At 43.7% G+C, this 21,234-nt stretch overlaps 1 protein-coding gene across 1 annotated transcript in view; it reads left to right on the top strand.

Annotated features, from left to right (window-relative positions):
• Nucleotides 1-21,234, top strand: part of ank2a (ankyrin 2a, neuronal) — a gene marked incomplete at its 5' end in the record, with an annotated part of 64,426 nt that overhangs the window by 10,512 nt on the left and 32,680 nt on the right. The window contains 36 exon segments of the mRNA XM_079219249.1: nucleotides 94-279; nucleotides 673-696; nucleotides 1,182-1,190; nucleotides 1,768-1,866; nucleotides 2,294-2,392; nucleotides 3,027-3,125; nucleotides 3,330-3,527; nucleotides 4,269-4,367; nucleotides 4,496-4,594; nucleotides 4,726-4,824; nucleotides 4,955-5,152; nucleotides 5,272-5,370; nucleotides 5,536-5,634; nucleotides 5,869-6,066; nucleotides 6,149-6,247; nucleotides 6,658-6,756; nucleotides 6,845-6,943; nucleotides 7,029-7,127; nucleotides 7,266-7,338; nucleotides 8,271-8,397; nucleotides 8,542-8,620; nucleotides 8,728-8,831; nucleotides 9,299-9,334; nucleotides 10,235-10,459; nucleotides 10,590-10,688; nucleotides 11,192-11,346; nucleotides 11,583-11,794; nucleotides 11,884-12,091; nucleotides 12,168-12,264; nucleotides 12,347-12,575; nucleotides 12,811-12,936; nucleotides 13,059-13,181; nucleotides 13,274-13,306; nucleotides 13,410-13,431; nucleotides 14,913-15,976; nucleotides 16,796-17,171. Of these exon segments, the coding sequence (XP_079075375.1) occupies nucleotides 94-279; nucleotides 673-696; nucleotides 1,182-1,190; nucleotides 1,768-1,866; nucleotides 2,294-2,392; nucleotides 3,027-3,125; nucleotides 3,330-3,527; nucleotides 4,269-4,367; nucleotides 4,496-4,594; nucleotides 4,726-4,824; nucleotides 4,955-5,152; nucleotides 5,272-5,370; nucleotides 5,536-5,634; nucleotides 5,869-6,066; nucleotides 6,149-6,247; nucleotides 6,658-6,756; nucleotides 6,845-6,943; nucleotides 7,029-7,127; nucleotides 7,266-7,338; nucleotides 8,271-8,397; nucleotides 8,542-8,620; nucleotides 8,728-8,831; nucleotides 9,299-9,334; nucleotides 10,235-10,459; nucleotides 10,590-10,688; nucleotides 11,192-11,346; nucleotides 11,583-11,794; nucleotides 11,884-12,091; nucleotides 12,168-12,264; nucleotides 12,347-12,575; nucleotides 12,811-12,936; nucleotides 13,059-13,181; nucleotides 13,274-13,306; nucleotides 13,410-13,431; nucleotides 14,913-15,976; nucleotides 16,796-17,171 (5,389 nt within the window).

The following is a 21,234-nucleotide window of genomic DNA, read 5'->3' as shown; positions in this document are numbered from 1 at the left end:
ACGGACGTCCTTGTTTTTCCTTTTGCTTTTTCTCTAGATTGATTGTACTCATTGTCTTTCTCTCTCTTGTTTGTTCTCCTCCGCTTGCCCCAGGACGGCTTCACCCCGCTGGCCATCGCCCTCCAGCAGGGCCACAACTCGGTGGTCTCCCTGCTGCTGGAGCACGACACCAAGGGTAAAGTCCGCCTGCCGGCGCTGCACATCGCCGCCCGCAAAGACGACACCAAGTCGGCGGCGCTGCTGCTCCAGAACGACCACAACGCCGACGTCCAGTCGAAGGTGAGGGGCGGAGCCCACGGAGGGAGGGAGGGGAGGGGCTGGGAGCAGTGGTGGAGGCGGAGTCCCAAGATGGGATGGATGAGGGGAGGATGGAACAGCGAGGAGGGGGAGAGTGCAATTACAACACACAGGAAGTGGGTGATGATGCATCGGCCTTCTATTTATTTTATCGATTACAATTTTTGTTGCCTGCCGTTTAGAAATACGATCATGTTAATGCAGAGCCTCTCAGAGGGATTTGTTGTTTGCCTCCACGTCTTTTTTCTTTTCCATTTGTGTGACCTTATGAACTCACCCTGCGTTTGATGCGATTCTTGTGATAACCCCCTTTCCCTAACAACCCTACATCCTCCCCCCCTCCCTCCTCTCTCTCTCTCTATGCGTCCCAACCAGATGATGGTCAATAGAACCACGGAGGTATACAGACTCTATCACCTCTTCATTTAATTCCCTCTTTTTGTCACGTTTCCACCTTTCAGCTCCTTTGTCCTGATCGTTCCCTCGTTTAACTTTAGACCCCCTCCCCTGCATGACAGAATTATGTCCCATTTAATACGAATGCATGCAGATGACGATGCTGTGCCACACACTCCCGCATGGCTGACAGCGAAAGACATTGTGTTGTACCAACAGATCCCCAGAGAATGTTAGTTTACTGCATTTCATTTTTATTTTTTTTATTGATGAATCTTATGTTTTTAAAATGTATTAGCGTAAGAGATTTCGATAGTCGACCGAAACACCGATCACATTTCACTTTTTTCATTCACTGCTTTCTCTGTGCATAACCTGCAGCATGTGTACCTGACAGCTCATTGAGCGCATTGTTTTTCCTCTCTGAAACACGTTGTTGATCTTTAAGTTAACTCTGTTTCTTAATTAAATTGCACCATGTCTATCAGAATGGGAAGGTAAGGAGTGAACCCACTTAACTGTGTACTGTAGATATTTAGTTTCATATCTATATATGGCTCATATATAAATGTCCATTTGTCCGTCCAAGCAGATACACATAGTGTGTTAGTTGCTTTGTGTATTTTAGTTTTAGTGTTTGTGCTTTGTTTTTATTTCACCACTTGTTTTGGGTGTTTTTCATAGCAAGCATGGCAGAATTGCAGTGATTTTGTTGTTGCATGCATTATGTATGGCCTGTGCTATTTTGGGTGTATGCTAATTATTTTATGCTCCTTCCTACACCAAATGTGTGTAGTTTCCTTTTTTTCCAGCATGAGGCATCAGTAGAGGCAGGTTTTCTTTCTGGTAACCGCCACAGAAAAAAAATTCAATCTGTCTTTCTTGCGTTCTTTTATTCTTTCTGTCTTTTCATGTCATTCCATCTTACTTAGCTCTTCTTTTGCAACTCTTACTTTTTTTTTTCCTCACCTGCTGAAAAAAAAAAACCTATCTTGCATTTTCTTCCTTTTTTGTTTGTCCTGTTTCCCTCTCACTCTCTCCCTCCCTCCCTCTCTCTTTGTCCGCCTCAAACAGAGTGGGTTCACCCCTCTGCACATCGCGGCTCACTACGGCAACGTGAACGTCTCCACCCTGCTGCTGAACAGAGGAGCCGCTGTGGACTTCATGGCCAGGGTATCGCCCCCATTTTAACAAATCGAGACATTTCCCCCACTGCTGTCTATTAACACTTGACGTTTGTGTTTCCACCTGAAGGCTTGCAGAGCACTTGTGTTTAACATATTGAACTTTCCCTTTTAATCTCAGCCTTTATTGGCAGCATTTCTACCTTTCTAGCCTGTCAAAGGTTGCATTCTTGAGATTGGTCCATGAAGTTAGCTTCAGGTTCTTTTAGATGCAGTTGGGTAGTTGGTGACGTAACTGTTTGATACTCAGGCGCAAAGAGATTAAAACCATGCAAATAATTATTAAGACGGATTGTAGGACTTTCTCTGTGATGCGGAACTGGAATGTGATTTAAATATTCTTGCTGTGCACGACTATAAATATTTGTGTTATCGTTGCGTTCTCATAACGTTCCTTTTCCCCCCTTGTCTGTCAGAATGGGATAACGCCGCTCCATGTGGCCTCCAAGAGAGGCAACGCCAACATGGTGGCCCTGCTGTTGGACCGAGGAGGTCAGATAGATGCTAAAACCAGGGTGAGACTCTTATCTACAGCCGGGACATTAGCTCTGATAGCATCCACTTAATGACTGCTTAAAGGGACAGCTCACCCTAAATCAGAAATACATATTTTCCCTCATACCTGGAATGCTATTTACCAATCTAGATTGTTACGGCGTGAGTTGCTTAGTTTTGGAGATATCGGCCGTAGAGATGTCGGCCTTCTCTTGAATACAATAGGACTATATGGCGCTCAGTGTGGTTGATGAAATAGTTCTTACTTGAAACTGCTCATAATAAAATCATGATTTCTCGAAAGATAATGTTTGTTTAAATGTATTTTCGGCTCTTTGAGCATCTCAAGCCGAATGCCACATAGTCCTATAATATATCTACAGCGGATGCCTCCAAAACCAGGCAACTCACATCAAAACAATCTACGCCGATAAATAGATCGACAGGTAAGAGCGAAAATATGTAGTTGTGATTTCAGGGTGAACTGTCCCTTTAATAGAATCAACCAACCGTTTGTCATATACATTTGTACCCTTTGTGTATATTAACGCGCTTCCGTCTGTGTGTGTGTGTGTGCGTGTGTGTGTGTGTGTGTGTGTGTGTGTGTGTGTGTGTGTGTGTGTGTGTGTGTGTGTGTGTGTGATCGACCCGCAGGACGGGCTGACCCCCCTGCACTGTGCAGCCAGAAGCGGCCACGACCCAGCACTGGAGATTCTGCTGGAGAGAGGAGCTCCCATCTTAGCCAGAACCAAGGTAGCGTAATATGCATATTACTGGATCAGCGTGCGTCACACTTCTTCTTCCCCACGAAACAAATGTGTAATGTTGTGCTCCAGGGCACAACAACGTCAGGCTTTCAACAGTATTTAACCTAAAAATCACTTTAATATTTTTTGCCCGCGTTTTCGCCTCCTCTTGCTTCTCACCTCTGCCGTTGTCACTTTCCTCCCAACACAGAACGGACTGTCGCCGCTGCACATGTCGGCCCAGGGCGACCACGTCGAGTGCGTGAAGCTCCTGCTGCAGCACAAGGCCCCGGTGGACGACGTCACACTGGACTACCTCACAGCGCTGCACGTCGCGGCTCACTGCGGCCACTACCGAGTCACCAAGCTGCTGCTGGACAAGAAGGCCAATCCCAACATCAGAGCTCTGGTAGGGGTTCACACACATATGCACTCACAGGGAGACGATGCAGGGTGAGGGAATGATTCCCATAATACCCGTCACATTAAATTAAACAAAGGAAAATGGCACCATTCTCTTTCGTAGGCCACGAGGCCCAACAGTGGAAACAAAGTCTGACGGTCATACTGTGAATTTAGTAGTCACAGGGTTCTTACGGTCATGAAAAACTTGGAAAAGTCATGGTATTTTAAAATGGTTATTTCCAGGCCTGGAAAAGTCCTTGAAAAAAATAAAATCCCAAACGTTTTGGAAAAGTCATGGAAATGTGTCATATTCATGTGTTCATGACGTTCATTTACGCTGAGTTTGAAATAATTAATATGCTTGAAAAAAAAAACTGTTTATAACTATTGTCTCTCATTCATTTGTATTATTTAAGGTATTCTGTATGCTTTGGAATTCTCATTGTTAGTTTAAATACTACATTTTCTCACTTTTTCATTTGTTTAGACTGAGATTTCACAAAATGTTTGGTCATGGAAATTTGGTTTAAAGTCATGGAAATCCATTAGTCAAACTGTGTATGAACCCTGAGTCACTTACCAACATATATTTAATTAATTCTTCATTACTTTCTATGTAAATGCTCCTGACAAGCAGCAAATGACCTGTGAGAATCCGATAAAAGAGCGATAAAAAGATAAAACTACATTTCCTCCTCCGTCGATGTAGTATTTTTGATCAGTTTCTCTTCCACTCTCTCTCCAGAATGGTTTCACTCCTCTCCATATTGCTTGCAAGAAGAACAGGGTGAAGGTGATGGAGCTGTTGGTCAAATATGGAGCCTCCATTCAGGCCATTACTGAGGTGAGCCAATCAGACCCGCACCTGTAGATACGGAACACTTGAACTGTGTGGAAGGTTACACTTTATGCTCATCTCTCTCTCTCTCTCTCTCTCTCTCTCTCTCTCTCTCTCTCTCTTTCTCTCTCCAGTCTGGCCTGACGCCCATCCACGTAGCCGCCTTCATGGGCCACCTCAACATCGTTTTGCTTCTGCTGCAGAGCGGAGCGTCTCCTGACGTCCGTAACATTGTGAGTATACTGGCGGATGGTTTGTTCAGCTCTCTTCTAGTCAGTAGTCATAATTATGGCGTAAAGCCAGCTGCATTTTCAGTATTTCCAGCATCTTGATGCTCACAAACGTCCTGTTCTTTGCACGTCAGCGGGGTGAGACAGCTCTCCACATGGCAGCACGAGCGGGTCAGATGGAAGTGGTCCGCTGTCTGCTGAGGAACGGAGCGTTGGTGGACGCCATAGCCAGGGTGAGTTAATCGCTCCTGCCTTCTGTTTATCGCAAACAAGCAATATTTCCACGACACCCACGGCGGTCACGCCGCCCGCCTCGGCTCCGGCTGCTGTCTTTTCTAACACAACTTGCCGTCTTGCCCACAGGAGGACCAGACTCCCCTCCACATATCGTCCCGTTTGGGGAAAACCGATATTGTCCAGCTGCTGCTGCAGCACATGGCTCACCCGGACGCCGCCACCACCAACGGATACACTCCCCTCCACATCTCAGCCCGGGAGGGCCAGATGGAGACCGCCGCCGTGCTGCTGGAGGCCGGGGCCTCACACTCGCTGGCCACGAAGGTGGACACACACACACACACAGAAAAAACACGCAACAGATTCAAGATTCTTAAACAGACTCACAAACATTTGGACACGCAGGTTTGAAACAAGCCTCTCCTCCTTTTTTCCCTCCACAGAAAGGATTCACTCCATTACATGTAGCTGCTAAGTATGGAAGCCTGGATGTAGCAAAGCTCCTCCTTCAACGCAAAGCTCTCCCTGACGATGCCGGCAAGGTGAACAGAAAACCTGCATTATTTCTACACATTGTTTGAATAGAGACACAGTGTGGGGCTGTTGTGTTTCATACACTCGATATAGAGTGGAATAGAAATGGAGGACGAAACTCAAGAAAAATCATCACGGTTTCCGTCACTCAATCAAATCCCCACCTTTTTCAGAATGGCCTGACTCCGCTGCATGTGGCAGCTCATTATGACAACCAAGAAGTAGCTCTGCTGCTGCTGGATAAAGGGGCATCGCCTCATGCCACTGCAAAGGTTAGTACGCCACGCACTCAAGCACTGCATTCTACTTTTAGTATGAACTCTGTTTCCTCAGCTTACCGCAAGATCTTGTCGGGGATTTTTCATTGCAAGTTGTGATACAAAAACCCGATCTATTCTTGATGTCTTCTTGTTTTTAACCGTGGTTTTTCAGGCTGAATTTTGAACCCATCTGGAGTGACCTTTTTGTCCCAGCACCTAACTGTTCCCTCTTTCTCTACTCTCCAGAACGGATACACTCCTCTCCACATTGCCGCCAAAAAGAACCAGACGAACATCGCGGTGTCGCTGCTGCAGTACGAAGCGGAGACCAACGTTCTGACCAAGCAGGGAGTCAGCCCTCTGCACCTGGCGGCCCAGGAAGGACACGCCGAGATGGCCGGCCTGCTGCTGGGCAAGGGAGCTCACGCCAACACGGCCACCAAGGTCTGTCAGACACTGGTTTTGGACACAACACCACACAAAAAAAGACAGGAATGCAACTTTGAATGTGCTTTGTGTGTTACAGACCGGACTGACGCCTCTGCATCTCGCAGCCCAAGAGGACCAAGTCAGTGCAGCAGAGGTGCTGGCCAAACATGACGCCAACCTGGATCAGCAAACGAAGGTACAAACACACTAATGAAGGGATTATACAGAAGTGGAGACAAGGATTTAATATCTTGGTGTTATACGCACTGGCTATTTAAAGGGAGTCCCCCAGGTGTGTTATGTAGCTGAATTTTTATGCATTTGCTGCAGGGGGTCATGTTCACTGGCTGCTTTTACATTAACTGTAAGGAAGCTGAACACTGACATACAAATTCAGCTTGTCTGCCACCTGCTGGCTTTAGGGAAGCATGACAATATTTCAGTCACCCGTCTCCATCATTAAGAGTTCTACGCTTTCATGTCCGTTGGTTTCTTTACATACACGGCTGCTCCACAAACAAGGAAATTTTAGATAGACAAATTTTAGAAAGAAACACTTTTTTGTCACCTTTTTCACTGTCCACATCCTCTCTGCTACTTCTTCAGCTCGGATATACCCCTCTGATAGTGGCCTGTCACTATGGGAACGGCAAGATGGTGAACTTCCTGTTACAGCAAGGCGCCAGCGTCAACGCCAAAACCAAGGTAGAGTTCAAATGTCGAACTCCGCCGGAACGCTGATCGCTGATGAAGTCCGTGTTATTTCAGTGATGCAATCCTTTTCGTTGTGCAGAATGGATACACGCCCCTTCACCAGGCAGCGCAACAAGGGAATACGCACATCATCAATATGTTGCTACAACATGGCGCAAAGCCCAACGCTATGACAGTGGTAAGAAGAAAAGCATCTCTCTAATAAAAAGAGTAGTCTTTCTTTTCTGTCACATGAACACTATCTCTCTCTGTGTTCTTGTTAGAATGGAAACACTGCCCTGTCTATTGCCAAGCGCCTTGGCTACATCTCTGTAGTGGACACACTGAAAGTCGTCACCGAGGAGGTCATCACTACCACAACGGTAAGCTTGTGGTACCTCTGGACTCCACATCTGGAACCAGTAGGTTTGGTCCAAATTATTTCCAGAAAAAAGGAATGAACTTTTCTCTGTTTTGGTTTTGTCTCTTTCCCCCATGGCTATAAATGGGGATCACGTCAGACGGTCACTGAGAAACACAAGCTCAATGTTCCTGAGACCATGACTGAGATCCTTGATGTTTCTGATGAAGAAGGTGAGTTACTTTAGACTGAAAAGCAAAAAAAACTAAAACAAATATTGTCCTGTTTATTGTACTGGCTCATAATTTATAGGCTATACCCCGATCATAAATCTCAAAACTAACCTTGGATAAAACATGCTAGCTCCATTGTTCAGTAGTCATGAATAGCCGTGCATTGTGGGTGATGTAGTTTTGCAGCCGTGGGTCTTAAAGCTGTATGTTTCATAGCTTTGAGGCTGGAAGACGAGCCATTATCTGAGATGTCTGTGGAGCTGGAAGGTACAGCAAAATGTCAGCCTGGTGTGGACTTTACTGCTGTTATTGTCATCATATGAGAATAGTGTGCAGTAATGCATTAGCTAAAACCATGAATTTTGAGAATTTTGTCTCCAGCCTTTTCCTCAAAATCCATGATCCCTTCACTGTTGTTGTTGTACATTTTATATATCAGATTCTGAATACACAGATCTTCCTTGATCCTTCTCTGTTGATTGTGTTTAATGCAATGTTGGAAACTAACTGCATGACGTGTGTGTGGATGTGGATATGAACATGACAGTTGTGATGATTATGGATAATTGAGGAATGCACTGGTTTAGTAATGCCGATCTATGCAGTATACATTGTCAGGTCTTCAGAACCTTCAGCGTTTGGTTGTTGCACTAAGCTCCGCCCTCTCGGGCCTCTTCTGGTTGCAAAAAATCGAAGTGGATGTTCGATTGGTTTGACGACTAACAAATTGAAGATGCATTTGTGAGTCCTACTGCAGAGCTTTAATGCTTGTCTTTTACGTATGGTGAAAGCTGGTATGTTGCAAATTTAGTGAAATCGGCCCACGAGACTGGAAGTCCTCACATGATTCAATCAGCCGCAGGATTTTATAAAAGAGCCGAATCCTCGTTTCCCCCCCCGCCCCCACCTTGCTTCTGGTCCTCGTTGCCCAGGTGAGGACACCATGACGGGTGATGGAGGGGAGTACCTGAGAGCGGAGGATCTCCGAGAGCTGGGAGATGACTCTCTGCCGGGACACTACCTGGACAGCTTCAGCTACATGAGCCACAACCTGGACAGGTCACGAACAACACACATACACACACACACACACACACATGATCACACTTAATAAAATGACAGCGCACGTGTAAAGCAGGGGCCGACATGCCGTACATGTAATTAACACACAAAAAAGACGAATCCAACCTGCTTCTCCAACAGGCCGCAGCACACTCCCATTCACCAAAGCTTCTGTCAGAGAGACGGAGTTCTCATCGAAGACATGCTTACAAGCCACCAGGTGAGGGCCGAGCAATTCATAAAAACGTGTGCGGTTGTCATTTTGTTGGTTTTAGAATAATCTCCGTGGCTTTTGGGACCCAAACTGGCCTGCTTGTCGCTCTGTAGGTGTCGGCGCTGTCTAAAGAACACGATAAGGACTCCTTCCGTCTGAGCTGGGGCGCTGAGCACCTTGATAACGTGGTGCTGTCCTCCAGCCTGCTGCACTCTGGGTACACACACACACACACACACACACACACACGCGCCACACGTCACACACTGTTTCTAAGTGTTTAAGTGACACTAAAGATGTTCATTAATTCGTGAATTGGAAACTCCATTTGTCACATGCTTTTGTTCACTATCAGGAGTGTGTGAGTCACCTCTGAATCATTATTTTTTCACTCCTTCACATCTGTGTTTTCTACACTCTTATAATTCTTTTTTTAAATCTCTGCTGCTGTGTCTTTTTCTGTCTCTCTCGCCTGGTTTCTCTCACTTTTACTTATTCTTTATTCTCTTTTTCTCCTTTTTGTTTGTTTGGTTGCCTCTTTGTGCACTTTCTTGTCTTGGCTGTGTCTGTGATTGTGTGTGTGTGTGTGTGTGTGTGTGTGTGTGTGTGTGTGTGTGTGTGTGTGTGTGTGTGTGTGTGTGTGTGTGTGTGCGTGTGTGTGTGTTTGTTGTATTCTGCTTCTAGCCGTTCCTCTCCGTGCCTAGACCATGACAACAGCAGGTGATACTCTTTATTCTTTATTTTGGCTACTCTCTCTTTCGTCTCTCCTCCGTGAACGTTTTTTTTCTTCTTCTCATTCCCATCCTATCTTTCCGCATGAATTCATAATGCACTTCACATTTCCAGAGTTCAGGTTTTGTTCTCTAGAGATGTTCTAACCAAGTTTTTTGTTTCCTCAATGCTTATCTGACTCCTTTAATCTGGAGCTCATACAGAGACCTAATATACTATTCATATTTTTCATGTTGAGAATAACGTGGCACAGTGGGGCGTTTAGGACAGCTGGATCTGAATTTGATTGTCCTGAAAGAATAAGAATATATATTAAAAAACATATATAAATCCCATGAAAAGGTTTTTTGTCGCACAATATATTATATATTATATATATTTCCATTTTAAAAATGGCTCAGTAATTTCCTAAAACATCAAGTGTCAGTAAAGCACTGATCTTGCAATTTTACTCTCGACATCTTTAAGCCTAACTCGTTAACATTTCATATACAGTAACCTTGATTATCACTGAAAGCACTTACTTGCCTGAAGATGCCGAATAGTTGATACATATTTGCACCTTGAAACACAAGATTATCCAGAAGTAATCTTGTTCAACGACCTCCTCTTTGCTTGCCTGGCTTGCAAATCCAATGCAAATGAAACTGGAAAGACGAACGGGCTGGAATGAAATGCAATCCGCTGCGATATGCTTGTTGTTATATCAGAACTGAATGGTGTCATGAAGATATTTCCTTCTCAATGCAATGGCATTTGCTTCGTCTGCATGGAGGCTCACGGTCAACAGATGTAACATCTGTGCCGGAAGTATTGCATTTATTAACCACCCATCGTAAAAAAAGAAAAACAATTATTGGATTTCTTGCCGGACCCTTTTTTCCTCAGCTTCCTGGTCAGCTTCATGGTAGACGCCAGGGGCGGGGCCATGCGTGGTTGCCGTCACAACGGCCTGCGAATCATTGTGCCGCCGAGAAAGTGTTCTGCACCCACGCGGGTGACATGCAGGCTGGTGAAGAGGCACCGCCTGGCCTCCATGCCTCCTATGGTGGAGGGGGAGGGGCTGGCGGGTCGCATCATCGAAGTGGGACCCACTGGAGCCCAATTCCTGGGGTAAGTGTGTCTATACTGTGTGTGTCCCTGTGTACGTGTGCGTGTGTGTGTGGCGTGTGTGTCTTGACACTGTTGTGTGGTGTGTTCTTACTTTCTTCTTCATTCCCCCTCTGTGCTGCTCATGGATCAGTAAGCTCCACCTCCCCACAGCTCCGCCCCCTCTAAATGAGGGTGAGAGCCTGGTCAGCCGCATCCTGCAGCTCGGTCCTCCAGGAACCAAGTTCCTCGGGTAGGACCATGGTTGGGCGACACCCCACCATCCCAGAAGGGTTACATACTCACCCATATTTTTTCTACTGTGCCCACCCGAGATTCTTTTTATTTTATTTTATTTTTTCCTGAAATTATATTTATGAGTGACTTTTTTCCTTTTTCTTTTGTTACTTCCCCTTTTCTTTGTCCTATAAAAGCTCCCCAACCCGTTGCCTTGTGTTGTTGCGTTACCCCCGTACTTTCCCTCAATAGTACCAATCCTCACACTAGTTGGATTCTGCTCCTGATGTGGAATGGATTTTCTCGTTGTGTTTGATCATTTTATTTTCAAATGCCTTTTTCATGAATATGTTTTTTTTTTTTAAAGGCATGAAATGCACCTGATGTTTTCAAACTTTAATCTTTTTTTCCCCTTTTTTTGCATAAATCAACCCAGACATCATATTATCTCTGATTAAAGCCACCACATACTTTATAGTCCAAATTGTCTCTGATTTTTTTCCTCATCACTATTTGTAGGCCCGTGATTGTGGAGATCCCCCATTTTGCAGCACTGCGGGGAACAGAGAGAGAGCTGGTGATCCTGAGGAGTGAGACAGGGGAGAGCTGGAGGGAACACCACTGTGACTTCACCGAAGAGGAACTGAACCAGATCCTTAACGGCATGGATGAAAGTACGGGGTCTTATCTAGACTTATCTAGGCTTGTCAATAGATAGGGGTTGATATCTTGCATCACGGCACTTTTAATGCAAACAATACTCAAAAACACAGCAGCACGAAAGCCACAATGTGACAACATTTAAGCCATGAGGAAGTAATGAATTACAGAAAAATGGGCACAATCTTTACACCTGAAACTTCATGCTCCAAACAAAATGATGCATACTAAATATTTCTCCTCTTCACAGAACTCGATTCTCCCGAGGAGCTTGAAAAGAAAAGAATATGCCGCATCATCACCCGAGACTTCCCGCAGTATTTTGCAGTGGTGTCGCGGATTAAGCAGGACAGTCATTTGATTGGACCAGAAGGCGGGGTCCTCAGCAGCACTCTCGTGCCCCAGGTGCAGGCCGTCTTCCCCGAGGGAGCCCTCACCAAGAAGATCAGAGTTGGGTTACAGGTGCGTGCAGTGCATACTGTGTTTCTTGCCCAGAGTCAGATGTTACCGATGAAGTCATGTTGACTCTCGCTCATTACACGTGGTCCCAGGCTCAACCCATTGATATCGAGGTGGTGAGGAAGATTCTTGGGAACAAAGCCACGTTCAGCTCAATTGTCACATTGGAGCCAAGAAGGAGGAAGTTCCACAAGCCAATCACGATGACCATCCCTATTCCCAAGAGCTCCAATAGTGATGGGACGAGCGGAGTGTACAGCGGGGAGACCCCCACCTTACGCCTGCTTTGCAGCATTACAGGTAAGTACAGGGACTAATCTATACTAAGTGAACAAGCGTGGAAGGTGTTGGAACAAATCATGGGTCTGTGTTTCAGGGGGAACCACTCCCGCCCAGTGGGAGGACATCACCGGCTCCACGCCTCTCACCTTTGTCAACCAATGCGTGTCCTTCACCACAAACGTGTCGGCGAGGTCAGTTCTCCCTCCGTCACGTAGAAGCTTAACACTGTCTTGATGTCGGTGATTTGACTAATTATGTCCGTCGTATTCCTAGGTTCTGGCTGATAGACTGCAGACAGGTCCAGGAGTCTGTTAGCTTTGGCTCTCAGCTGTACAGGGAGATCATCTGTGTTCCATACATGGCCAAGTTTGTCATCTTTGCCAAGACGCTGGACCCCATCGAGGCCCGCCTGCGCTGCTTCTGCATGACGGACGACAAGATGGACAAGACCCTGGAGCAGCAAGAGAACTTCACGGAAGTTGCCCGGAGCCGAGATGTTGAGGTGGGGAATAAATTAGAAGAGGGGAAAGTGTGACAAAGGATTTAACTAAAGTATAAAGAAGGATAGAAGCATATTGTGGGGGGAAAGTGTACTGGATAGTGAAGAGTGGGTGTCAGGGACACACATAGAGGTTAGAGCAGACACAGCCCACCAACTGGTTCTCATTCATACATTTCATGTACTTTTAAAAACACTGTTTGAGATTTAAGGTCCTTGGCTCTCCATATCCACACAGGTGCTGGAGGGAAAACCCATATTCGCCGACTGCTTTGGAAACCTGGTGCCTCTAACCAAGAGCGGCCAGCACCACGTCTTCAGCTTCTTTGCCTTCAAAGAGAACCGACTGGCCCTCTTCATCAAGGTATGACGACACATTGGAAGAGAACGTCTGAAATGTCTACTTGTGCGATTGAGAAATGACGATACATGTATGTGGAAATATCTGTCATTAATGGAGTGACTTGTTGTTCAATTGATGGACAGATCAGAGACACGGCACAGGAGCCATGTGGTCGCTTGTCCTTCACCAAGGAGCCGCGCACATATCGTACACTCAACCACAACGCCATCTGCAACCTGAACATCACTCTCCCGACATACTCAAAGGTTAGGTTTGGATTCATAACAAAAGCACATTATGTTTAGCTGCATTGTATAACTGCTTTGTTTGATTTCTCTGTTTGATTTCTTCTCTTTAGGAGTCTGATTCAGAACAAGATGCAGATGATGAGGTGAATACATTTTACTTGATACCGTACCCCAACAAAAGGAAACATTATGTCCGAAGTAGGTTGTAGCTAACTATACTTTTTTTAAATCTTGTTTTCTTTGCAGAGCGAGAGGAGTGACAAGAAATGTAAGCTGAACTCTTGTTTTGCGTCTCGTGTTAATGTGTTAAACATTTTTAGAATTTTGTGATTTATTTTCACAAATCTTTCAGAAATGGACCCGATCATTTGAGACATTTGTGTGTCTGTACTGTGGGTGCCACTATATACGTATTTTGGCAAATACGACACAATCTAAATTGCAGTCACATCACCTAACATAAGACCATAAAGGTTGTAAAGTATTAGTTTATAAATATTTACACCTTTATGTGCTAAGAAATGCACTGATTGAATATTTTACTTTCCATTTGGATTAACCCTGCTCTCTTATTTTGCTCTACTAACACTGTATTGTTACTGGAAGCTATGCTATGGCTGATGTACTCTGCATTTCCCTCACTCACAATCCCACGGACTTTCTTTTAATCAGAAATGTTGGTCAAAATAATACTTTTTATTCAAATTGCTCTGATTTTCACGGTATTCATGTTCAAATTTCATCTTATCGTGATGTCATTTTGTTTCGTGGTAATAATATGCAATATGAAAAGTATTCATTTTGACCACTCATTTTCTCTCATCTCATTCATTTAACATGTTTACCAGTGGCATGCTGAGAAACTGTTGTTCTGTAAAGAAATAATTGAAAAACATCATTTTGTTTATTTTATTTAAAGTGTGTTGATTTATTGCTGATTTTTTTTATTATCACTCATTTTGTATGAATTTAGCCACTATTTTCATTTTCCAACATTCCTTTGAGTTCACTCATTCATCGAGTTGCACTACCAATCAGATCCCCATTCACATTTTTACATGATTGTTATTTTAAGTCATTTCTTCTTCTCTGTAGGTGAACTAATAGTGCAATAATGTCACACAAGAGTAGTTCATTACTATATAACATAATTCACTTATTTGTAAGGAAAGACTTTTACTTCTCTTACAAATACAAATTATTTTTAAAACTTTAAAACTCACCATCTAGTAACCTGTAACAACGACTATATTGCTTGATATTATTAACTTACTTCACACCTCCTTCTATTAAAACCTTATTATTTGTTTGTATTCAAAGTGAATTATGCTTTCTATGTTTTCAAACATTAATTTGTAGGCTTCATGTGAGCAACAATCTTGAGACGTTTTGTTTGTCTGTTATCCTTAATTCCTGTCCCTTTGTTCCATAAGTAGATATCTTATATATATATATATATATATTCTTGCCCATATTCTACCTGTTTTGTTACTCCTCCTGGCTTTGCTTATGCTGTTGCTGCTCTTCTCCCCTCCAAACTCCTCTGGATGACTTTCTCATCTTCTTTTTGGTCTTCTTTTCAAGACTTCCTTATCCTCTGTCTTGTCATTCTCCTTCATACTCTGTGAACTGAAGATGGATTTTTGATCACATTGTCTTGATCACAGTTTTCTGATGTCTCTCTTTCCCACTTCATTTGTCCCTTATGTTCTTTACCCTTTTTTGATTTTGAAACTTTTTCAATTGAAGATGATGAGTCTGAATCAACTGAGACGTTCTCCCTGAGAGCAAACCAACCTCTTGACCCTGCAACTCTTGCAAGCCCGGACCTTCTTTCAGACATGTCGGACATCCGATCATCCACTGTTTTAACTGCAGAGCAAATGGAGCATGTATTATATGAAGAGAGAGCTGGAGCCAGAAGGTTGGACGAAAAAGAGCCTTCGGCCATTGTGTTCAAAGACCGGTTGGAAAAGGTTGAAGGGATTCAAAGATGTGGCATAAATGAAAGTAGACAGGTACAAGGAAAAGTACAACAGCGTGATGCTACAAAAGAGAAATGGAGTTCACGCTCTGAGACCAAGTCTGTTGAAATAAAGTATTCCCCTGTCGAAGAACCAGTCTTTCAGGAGATTTGCATTGAGGGGAAGACTTCAAGTAGATCTGCCGCAGAGGTCAGAGACATGACAGGCATGGTCTCACACCTCAGCATCGACATGGACGAATACCTTGAGCAGAGCCCTGTAGTGACATGTGGTTCTCTAGAAGACCATGTCCAAGATAAATTTGAACAGGTTATTCTAAAGCGTGACGGCAAACAACGTCCCCCAGATATCAAGAAACCTATCAGAAAGAAACTTAGAGACAGAGAGCGTTCTGGATGTAGTAGCTCTGAGGGTGAGCTGGAAAGGATGAGTTCTGAAGAATCTTTAGATGGCGATGTCGTTCTCAAGGAGAGTGCTCTTTTACCCACCACAGTTATGGATCCTCCAGCTTCTCCTTCAGTGGTTGAAACACCTATAGGATCAATAAAGGAAAGACTTAAAGCTTTACAGAACAAAGTTGAGGAGGAGGGGATGAACAAAGATACTCAGGAACCAATTCCTCAGGTAAAATATTCTATTGCTAAGAAGAATGAGGCGGTAATGCCAGAACTCCCCAGAGTTCCCAGGTCCCCTAAATCCCCAAGATCTCAGACAGAGAGATTAGAGGAGACTATGTCTGTGAAGGAACTGATGAGCGCATTTCAGACTGGACAGGACCCTTCAAAAAGTAAATCTGGCCTTTTTGAGCACAAAGCAATGCCTTCTTCTTGTCTTTCAACATTGATATCTGAATCTGGAGGTTCTGATCAAAGTCCTATACAGGAGGCAAACTCCCAATATGAAACTCAGAAGCTCACAAGTTTCTATCAGGAGAGTTATATCAACAAATCTGACAAAACAGATGTAGATGATCAACCTGCAAGCTTAATTAGCGATACCTCGGAGGAATCACAGTTTATTTCACATAGTGCTTCTTTTGGGAAGACGGTCAAATTTGCTGATACAATTCAATGTGACGACGGAAGCCTTAGTCCACGGACAGATGTGCCACAAAAGGAGACTATGTCTGTGAAGGAGCTGATGAGCGCATTTCAGACTGGGCAGGACCCTTCAAAAGGTAAATCTGGCCTTTTTGAGCATACAGCAGTGGCTTCTTCTTGTATTTCAACATTTATATTTGATTCAGGAGATCAGAAACAGAAGACAGAACAAAGTTCCATGCAGGAGGCAAACTCACAAACCCAAACTCACAAAACCAAACTCACACGTTTCTATCAGGAGAGTGATATCAACACATCTGACAAAACAGATGTGGATGACCAACCTGGAAGGTTAATTAGTGATAACTCGGAGGAATCACACTTAATTTCACATAGTGCTTCTTTTGGGAAGACAGTCAAATTTGCTGATACAATTCAATGTGACGACGGAAGCTTTAGTCCACGGACAGATGTGCCAGAAAAGGAGACTATGTCTGTGAAGGAGCTGATGAAAGCATTCGGGACTGGGCATGGTCCCTCAGAAACCAAAGCTGGTGTGTCTCCTTGCATTTCAACATTGATATCTGAATCAGAAGATTCTGAAGAGATCAACACCATTAACCAAAATGCTTCGCAGGAGCCCAAATCCCAAATCCAAACTCAGAACCTCACCATTTTCCATCAACAGAGTGATGTCAAGAAATGTGACAAAATAGACATAGAGGATCAGCCAGTGAGCTTAATCAGAGATAACTCAGAGAAATCCCTATTAATTTCAGATAGTCCTCCTTTGGGGAAGACTGTAACATTTGCTGATACAGTTCAATGTGAAGACAGAAGTGTTAGCCCACAAAGAGAGACTTCAGAGTTGTCAGAGAAGGATAATATGTCCGTTAAGGAGCTGATGAAAGCATTCCAGTCTGGGCAGGATCCCTCAAAAACTAAAGCTGGGCTTTATGAACACAAAGCTGTTGCTTCTTCTTGTATTTCAACATCGATATCTGGGTCAGGAGATTCTGAAGAGAAAGAAACACAGAATCTCACAAGTTTCCACCAACAGAGTGATGACAAGGAATGTTACACAACAGACTTAAGGGATTCACCAGTAAGCTTAAGCAGAGATAACTCTGAGGAATTACAGTTAATTTCAGATTGTTCTTATTTTGGAAAGACAGTAACATTTGCTGATACAATTCAGTGTGACAATGGAAGCGTTAGCCAACAGAGAGATGCATCGGAGTTGTCAGAGAAGGAGACTATGTCTGTTAAAGATCTGATGAAAGCCTTTCAGCCTGGGTATGATCCCTCAGATACTCAAGCTGAGCTTTATGAACACAAAGTGGCTTCTTCCATTTCAACATTGATATCTGAATCAGGAAATTCTGAAGAGATACATACGACTGCACAAAGGACTGAGCAAAGTCCTATGCAGGAGTCAAGGTCACAAACTCAGAGTGTCACAATTGTCTATCAAGAGAGTGATGTCGAGAAAAATGACAAAACAGACTTAGAGGATCGACCAGTAGGCGAAATCCCAGATGACTCTGAGGAGTCACAGTTCATTTCAGATGGATCTTATTTTGAAAAGACAGTAACATTTGCTGATACAGTTCAGTGGGAAGATGGAAGCATTAGCCCACAGAGAGAGGCATCAGAGTTGTCAGAAAAAAAGACTACATCTGTAAAGGAGCTGATGAAAGCATTTCAGACTGGGCATGACCCTTTTAAAAGTAAAGCTGGTTTGGCTGAACACAAAGCCAGTGCTGCTACATGTATTTCAACACTGATATCTGAATCAGTAGATCCTGAAGAGATACAGATGAGCGAACACAGTCCCACACAGGAGCCTAAATTGCAATCCCGAATACAGAATGTCACAATTTTACATCCCCAAAGTGAGGTCGACATATGTGGGACATTGGATTTAGAGGCTCAAACAATAAGCTTAACGAGAGATAACTCTGAGGAATTACAGCTAATTTCAGATATTGCTTATTTTGGAGAAACAGTCGAAATGAATGATACAATTCAGTTTGATGACGTAAGGGTTAGCCCTCCGAGAGAAGAGCCAGAGTTATCAGAAAAGAGCAGGGACAGGATGCAGTTAGAGGAACCGGTCATGAGCACTGGTAGGAGTTTATCTGAAGACCTACAGATCAGCCCTGATCGCCGACCTTCTGAGGACTTCAGTGCTGATATAAAGGCTGAGCTGGAAGACAGTCCTGAGTACCAGCTTTTCAAGCAGACTTCAACAGCTGAAGATGTAAGCAATCAGCTAGAGGCACCTGAGGAGGAAAACATGGCTGATTCTGTTACAAATCCAGCATCTATCTCCAGACCCTGTATAACAAGTTATTTGGGGGAAGCTTCTCTTCTTGAGAATCAAATGAAAGATGATCTCAGTCCTGAGACTCCCAAGCATGAAGTTATGGCTGAATCCTACAACACTAATGTTGATATTAGGACCTCTCGTTCCAGCTCAGAGGAGAGAGAGATTTATGAAGGACTCACAGTGACAGATCAAATGACGAATGAAATGCTCACTTACTCTACTAGGAGAAAAGAAAATGACGTCATACTTTCACAGGAGGAGAGACTTCATGAAGCAAGCAAAGAAAGCACAACGCTTGATCATGGAAGCACCATATTCTTTACACAAACTGACACTGAAGTAACAGAAGTAAAAATCAGGGAGCCACAACTTCAAGAAGTCCAGATTGAGAGGAACACATCGAGCCAGGTAAAGGATATGTCAGGGATGTTGTCCTTAATGAGCAGTGACTTGGATCAGGATCTAAAAGCTAGGCCTCTGGCACATCAGCTACCAGGAGAGGATATTGTTCAGGAGAAATTTGAACAAACAATTCTCACAAAAGACAAAGATAAAGAAAATCTTGCATCTGATGAAAATAAAGGAGCTACAGTGAGTGACACAACAAAAGAAATAGATCATGTGCCAACAGAAGAACCTCCAATTGCATGGAGAGGCGAAGAAGTAGAGAGTGAATTTGAAGAAGAAGCCATGGAAGTAAACAATACATTAGGGTTGTTGTCAGTCAACAATGACTTGAATCAGTATGAAGAGGCTATGCCTGTGGCTAGTCGACCAATAGAGGAGGATAATGTGCCAGAGAAATTCAAAATGTTTACATCTTTTACTGATGAAAATGAAGGAATGACAGTAGATGGCACAATACAAGAAACAGATTGCGCTGCAAATGAATATACGGTCACAAGGAAAGGTGAAGAAATGGAGAGGGAATTCAAAGAAGCCAAAGCAACCTTGAATGAAGAACTCCCAATAAAGGAAACATGGGTAGAGGGAGAGGCTTCATATCAGCCGTCTACAAAAGTAAAAGATATGTCAGGTATGCTATCGGTGCTTAACAGTGACTTGGACAGGTACCTCGAGGACAGGCCAGTGAAATTCATGCCTCCAGAAGAGGACGTTATCCAGGAGAAATTTGAAGAAATTAATCTCACCAAAATCCAAAAGTCCTTCAGTGAGGAGCAAACAATAACAACATGTGAAAAAAAAACAAGAGTAGCTAGTTTTGCTCTGGAGGATAATATAAGGGGAGAGACATATGAACAGACTGGTGTGGTTGAACTCAAAGAACTTACACCAAGTTCTTTCCAAGAAGTTTGCATCGAGAGAAGGATAGGCCATGAACCATCTACAACTGAGAGGGATATGTCAGGCATGATGTCATTTCTCAGTAGTGACTTGGATCAATATCTCGAGGAAAGGCCAGCGGCAATGCAATGCCACCCAGAAGAAGATGATCTAGTCCATGAGTACTACAAACAAGTTAGACTGACAAGTAGTGACTTAGACAAGGTAGATGTAGAGGCCAATAATGACATGCAGGCCGACGTAAATAAAGTCGCAGAATTGTCACCAAGTTCTGAATTAGAGACACCATTCCAAGAAGTTTTTATGGAGAGAAAGACACAGCAACAACAGTCTGCAACTGTGAGAGATATGTCGGGCATGTTTTCACTGCTCAGTAGTGACTTAAATCAGTACTTAAAGGAAAAGCCAGTGGCAATTCAATGCCACCCAGAAGAGGAGGTAGTCCATGAGAGCTTTGAAGAAGTTATACTTACGAAAGACACTAACAGAGAAACTATTTCATTCTCCCCTGAACATACGATTATGTCACCGGATAAAAAGGGAGGTATAGAGAGTGGATGGCAAGCAAGTTCCCATGAAGATGATAGACCGAAGAGTTGTTCATCTGAGGAGAGTGAGGCTAAAAACTCACCATGTGCAGTGTCATATTTGATTGAATCAACTGAAGTCAGTAAAACTGTTATTTTGACGAGCAGTAATTGGGATGATAAGATAGGAGAAGAGGCAAATGAACACATGCAGACCAACGGTGTTGGAGTCACAGAGTTGTCAACAAGTTCTGTATTAGAGACACCATTCCAAGAAGTTTGCATTGAGAGAAAGACACAGCAACAACAGTCTGCAACTGAGAGAGATATGTCAGGCATGTTGTCCCTGCTCAGTAGTGACTTAAATCAGTACTTAAAGGAAAAGCCAGTGGCAATGCAATGCCACCCAGAAGAGGGGGTAGTCCATGAGAGCTTTGAAGAAGTTATACTTACAAAAGACACCAACAGAGAAACTATTTCATTCTCCCCTGAACATAAGAGTATGTCACCGGATAAAGAGGGATCTATAGAGAGTGGATGGCAGACAAGTTCCCATGAAGATGATAGACCGAAGAGTTTTTCATCTGAGGAGAGTGAGGCTAAAAGCTCACCATGTGGAGCGTCACATTTTAATGAATCAACTGAAGGGGCAGTGGGCATTACCAAGTCATATCTGACAATGGAGGACTCTAACAATGATCCTAAAGATGTTGATGTAGTTGCTGATGATTCAGTTCTCAAAATACACAATGTTGTGCAACCAACAAATAGATCTGACACATTACAACGACCGGACAATTTGGGGAACCTAAACCCTGTGCTTTCTGGTGACCCAGCTAAAGAGCTATGGCATCAAGACTCGCTAGAGACAAGTCCTCTCAT

The sequence above is a fragment of the Taurulus bubalis genome (assembly GCF_910589615.1).
Source record: "Taurulus bubalis genome assembly, chromosome: 6".
Lineage (NCBI taxonomy): Eukaryota > Metazoa > Chordata > Actinopteri > Perciformes > Cottidae > Taurulus > Taurulus bubalis.
This window is presented reverse-complemented; position numbering and strand designations above follow the sequence as displayed.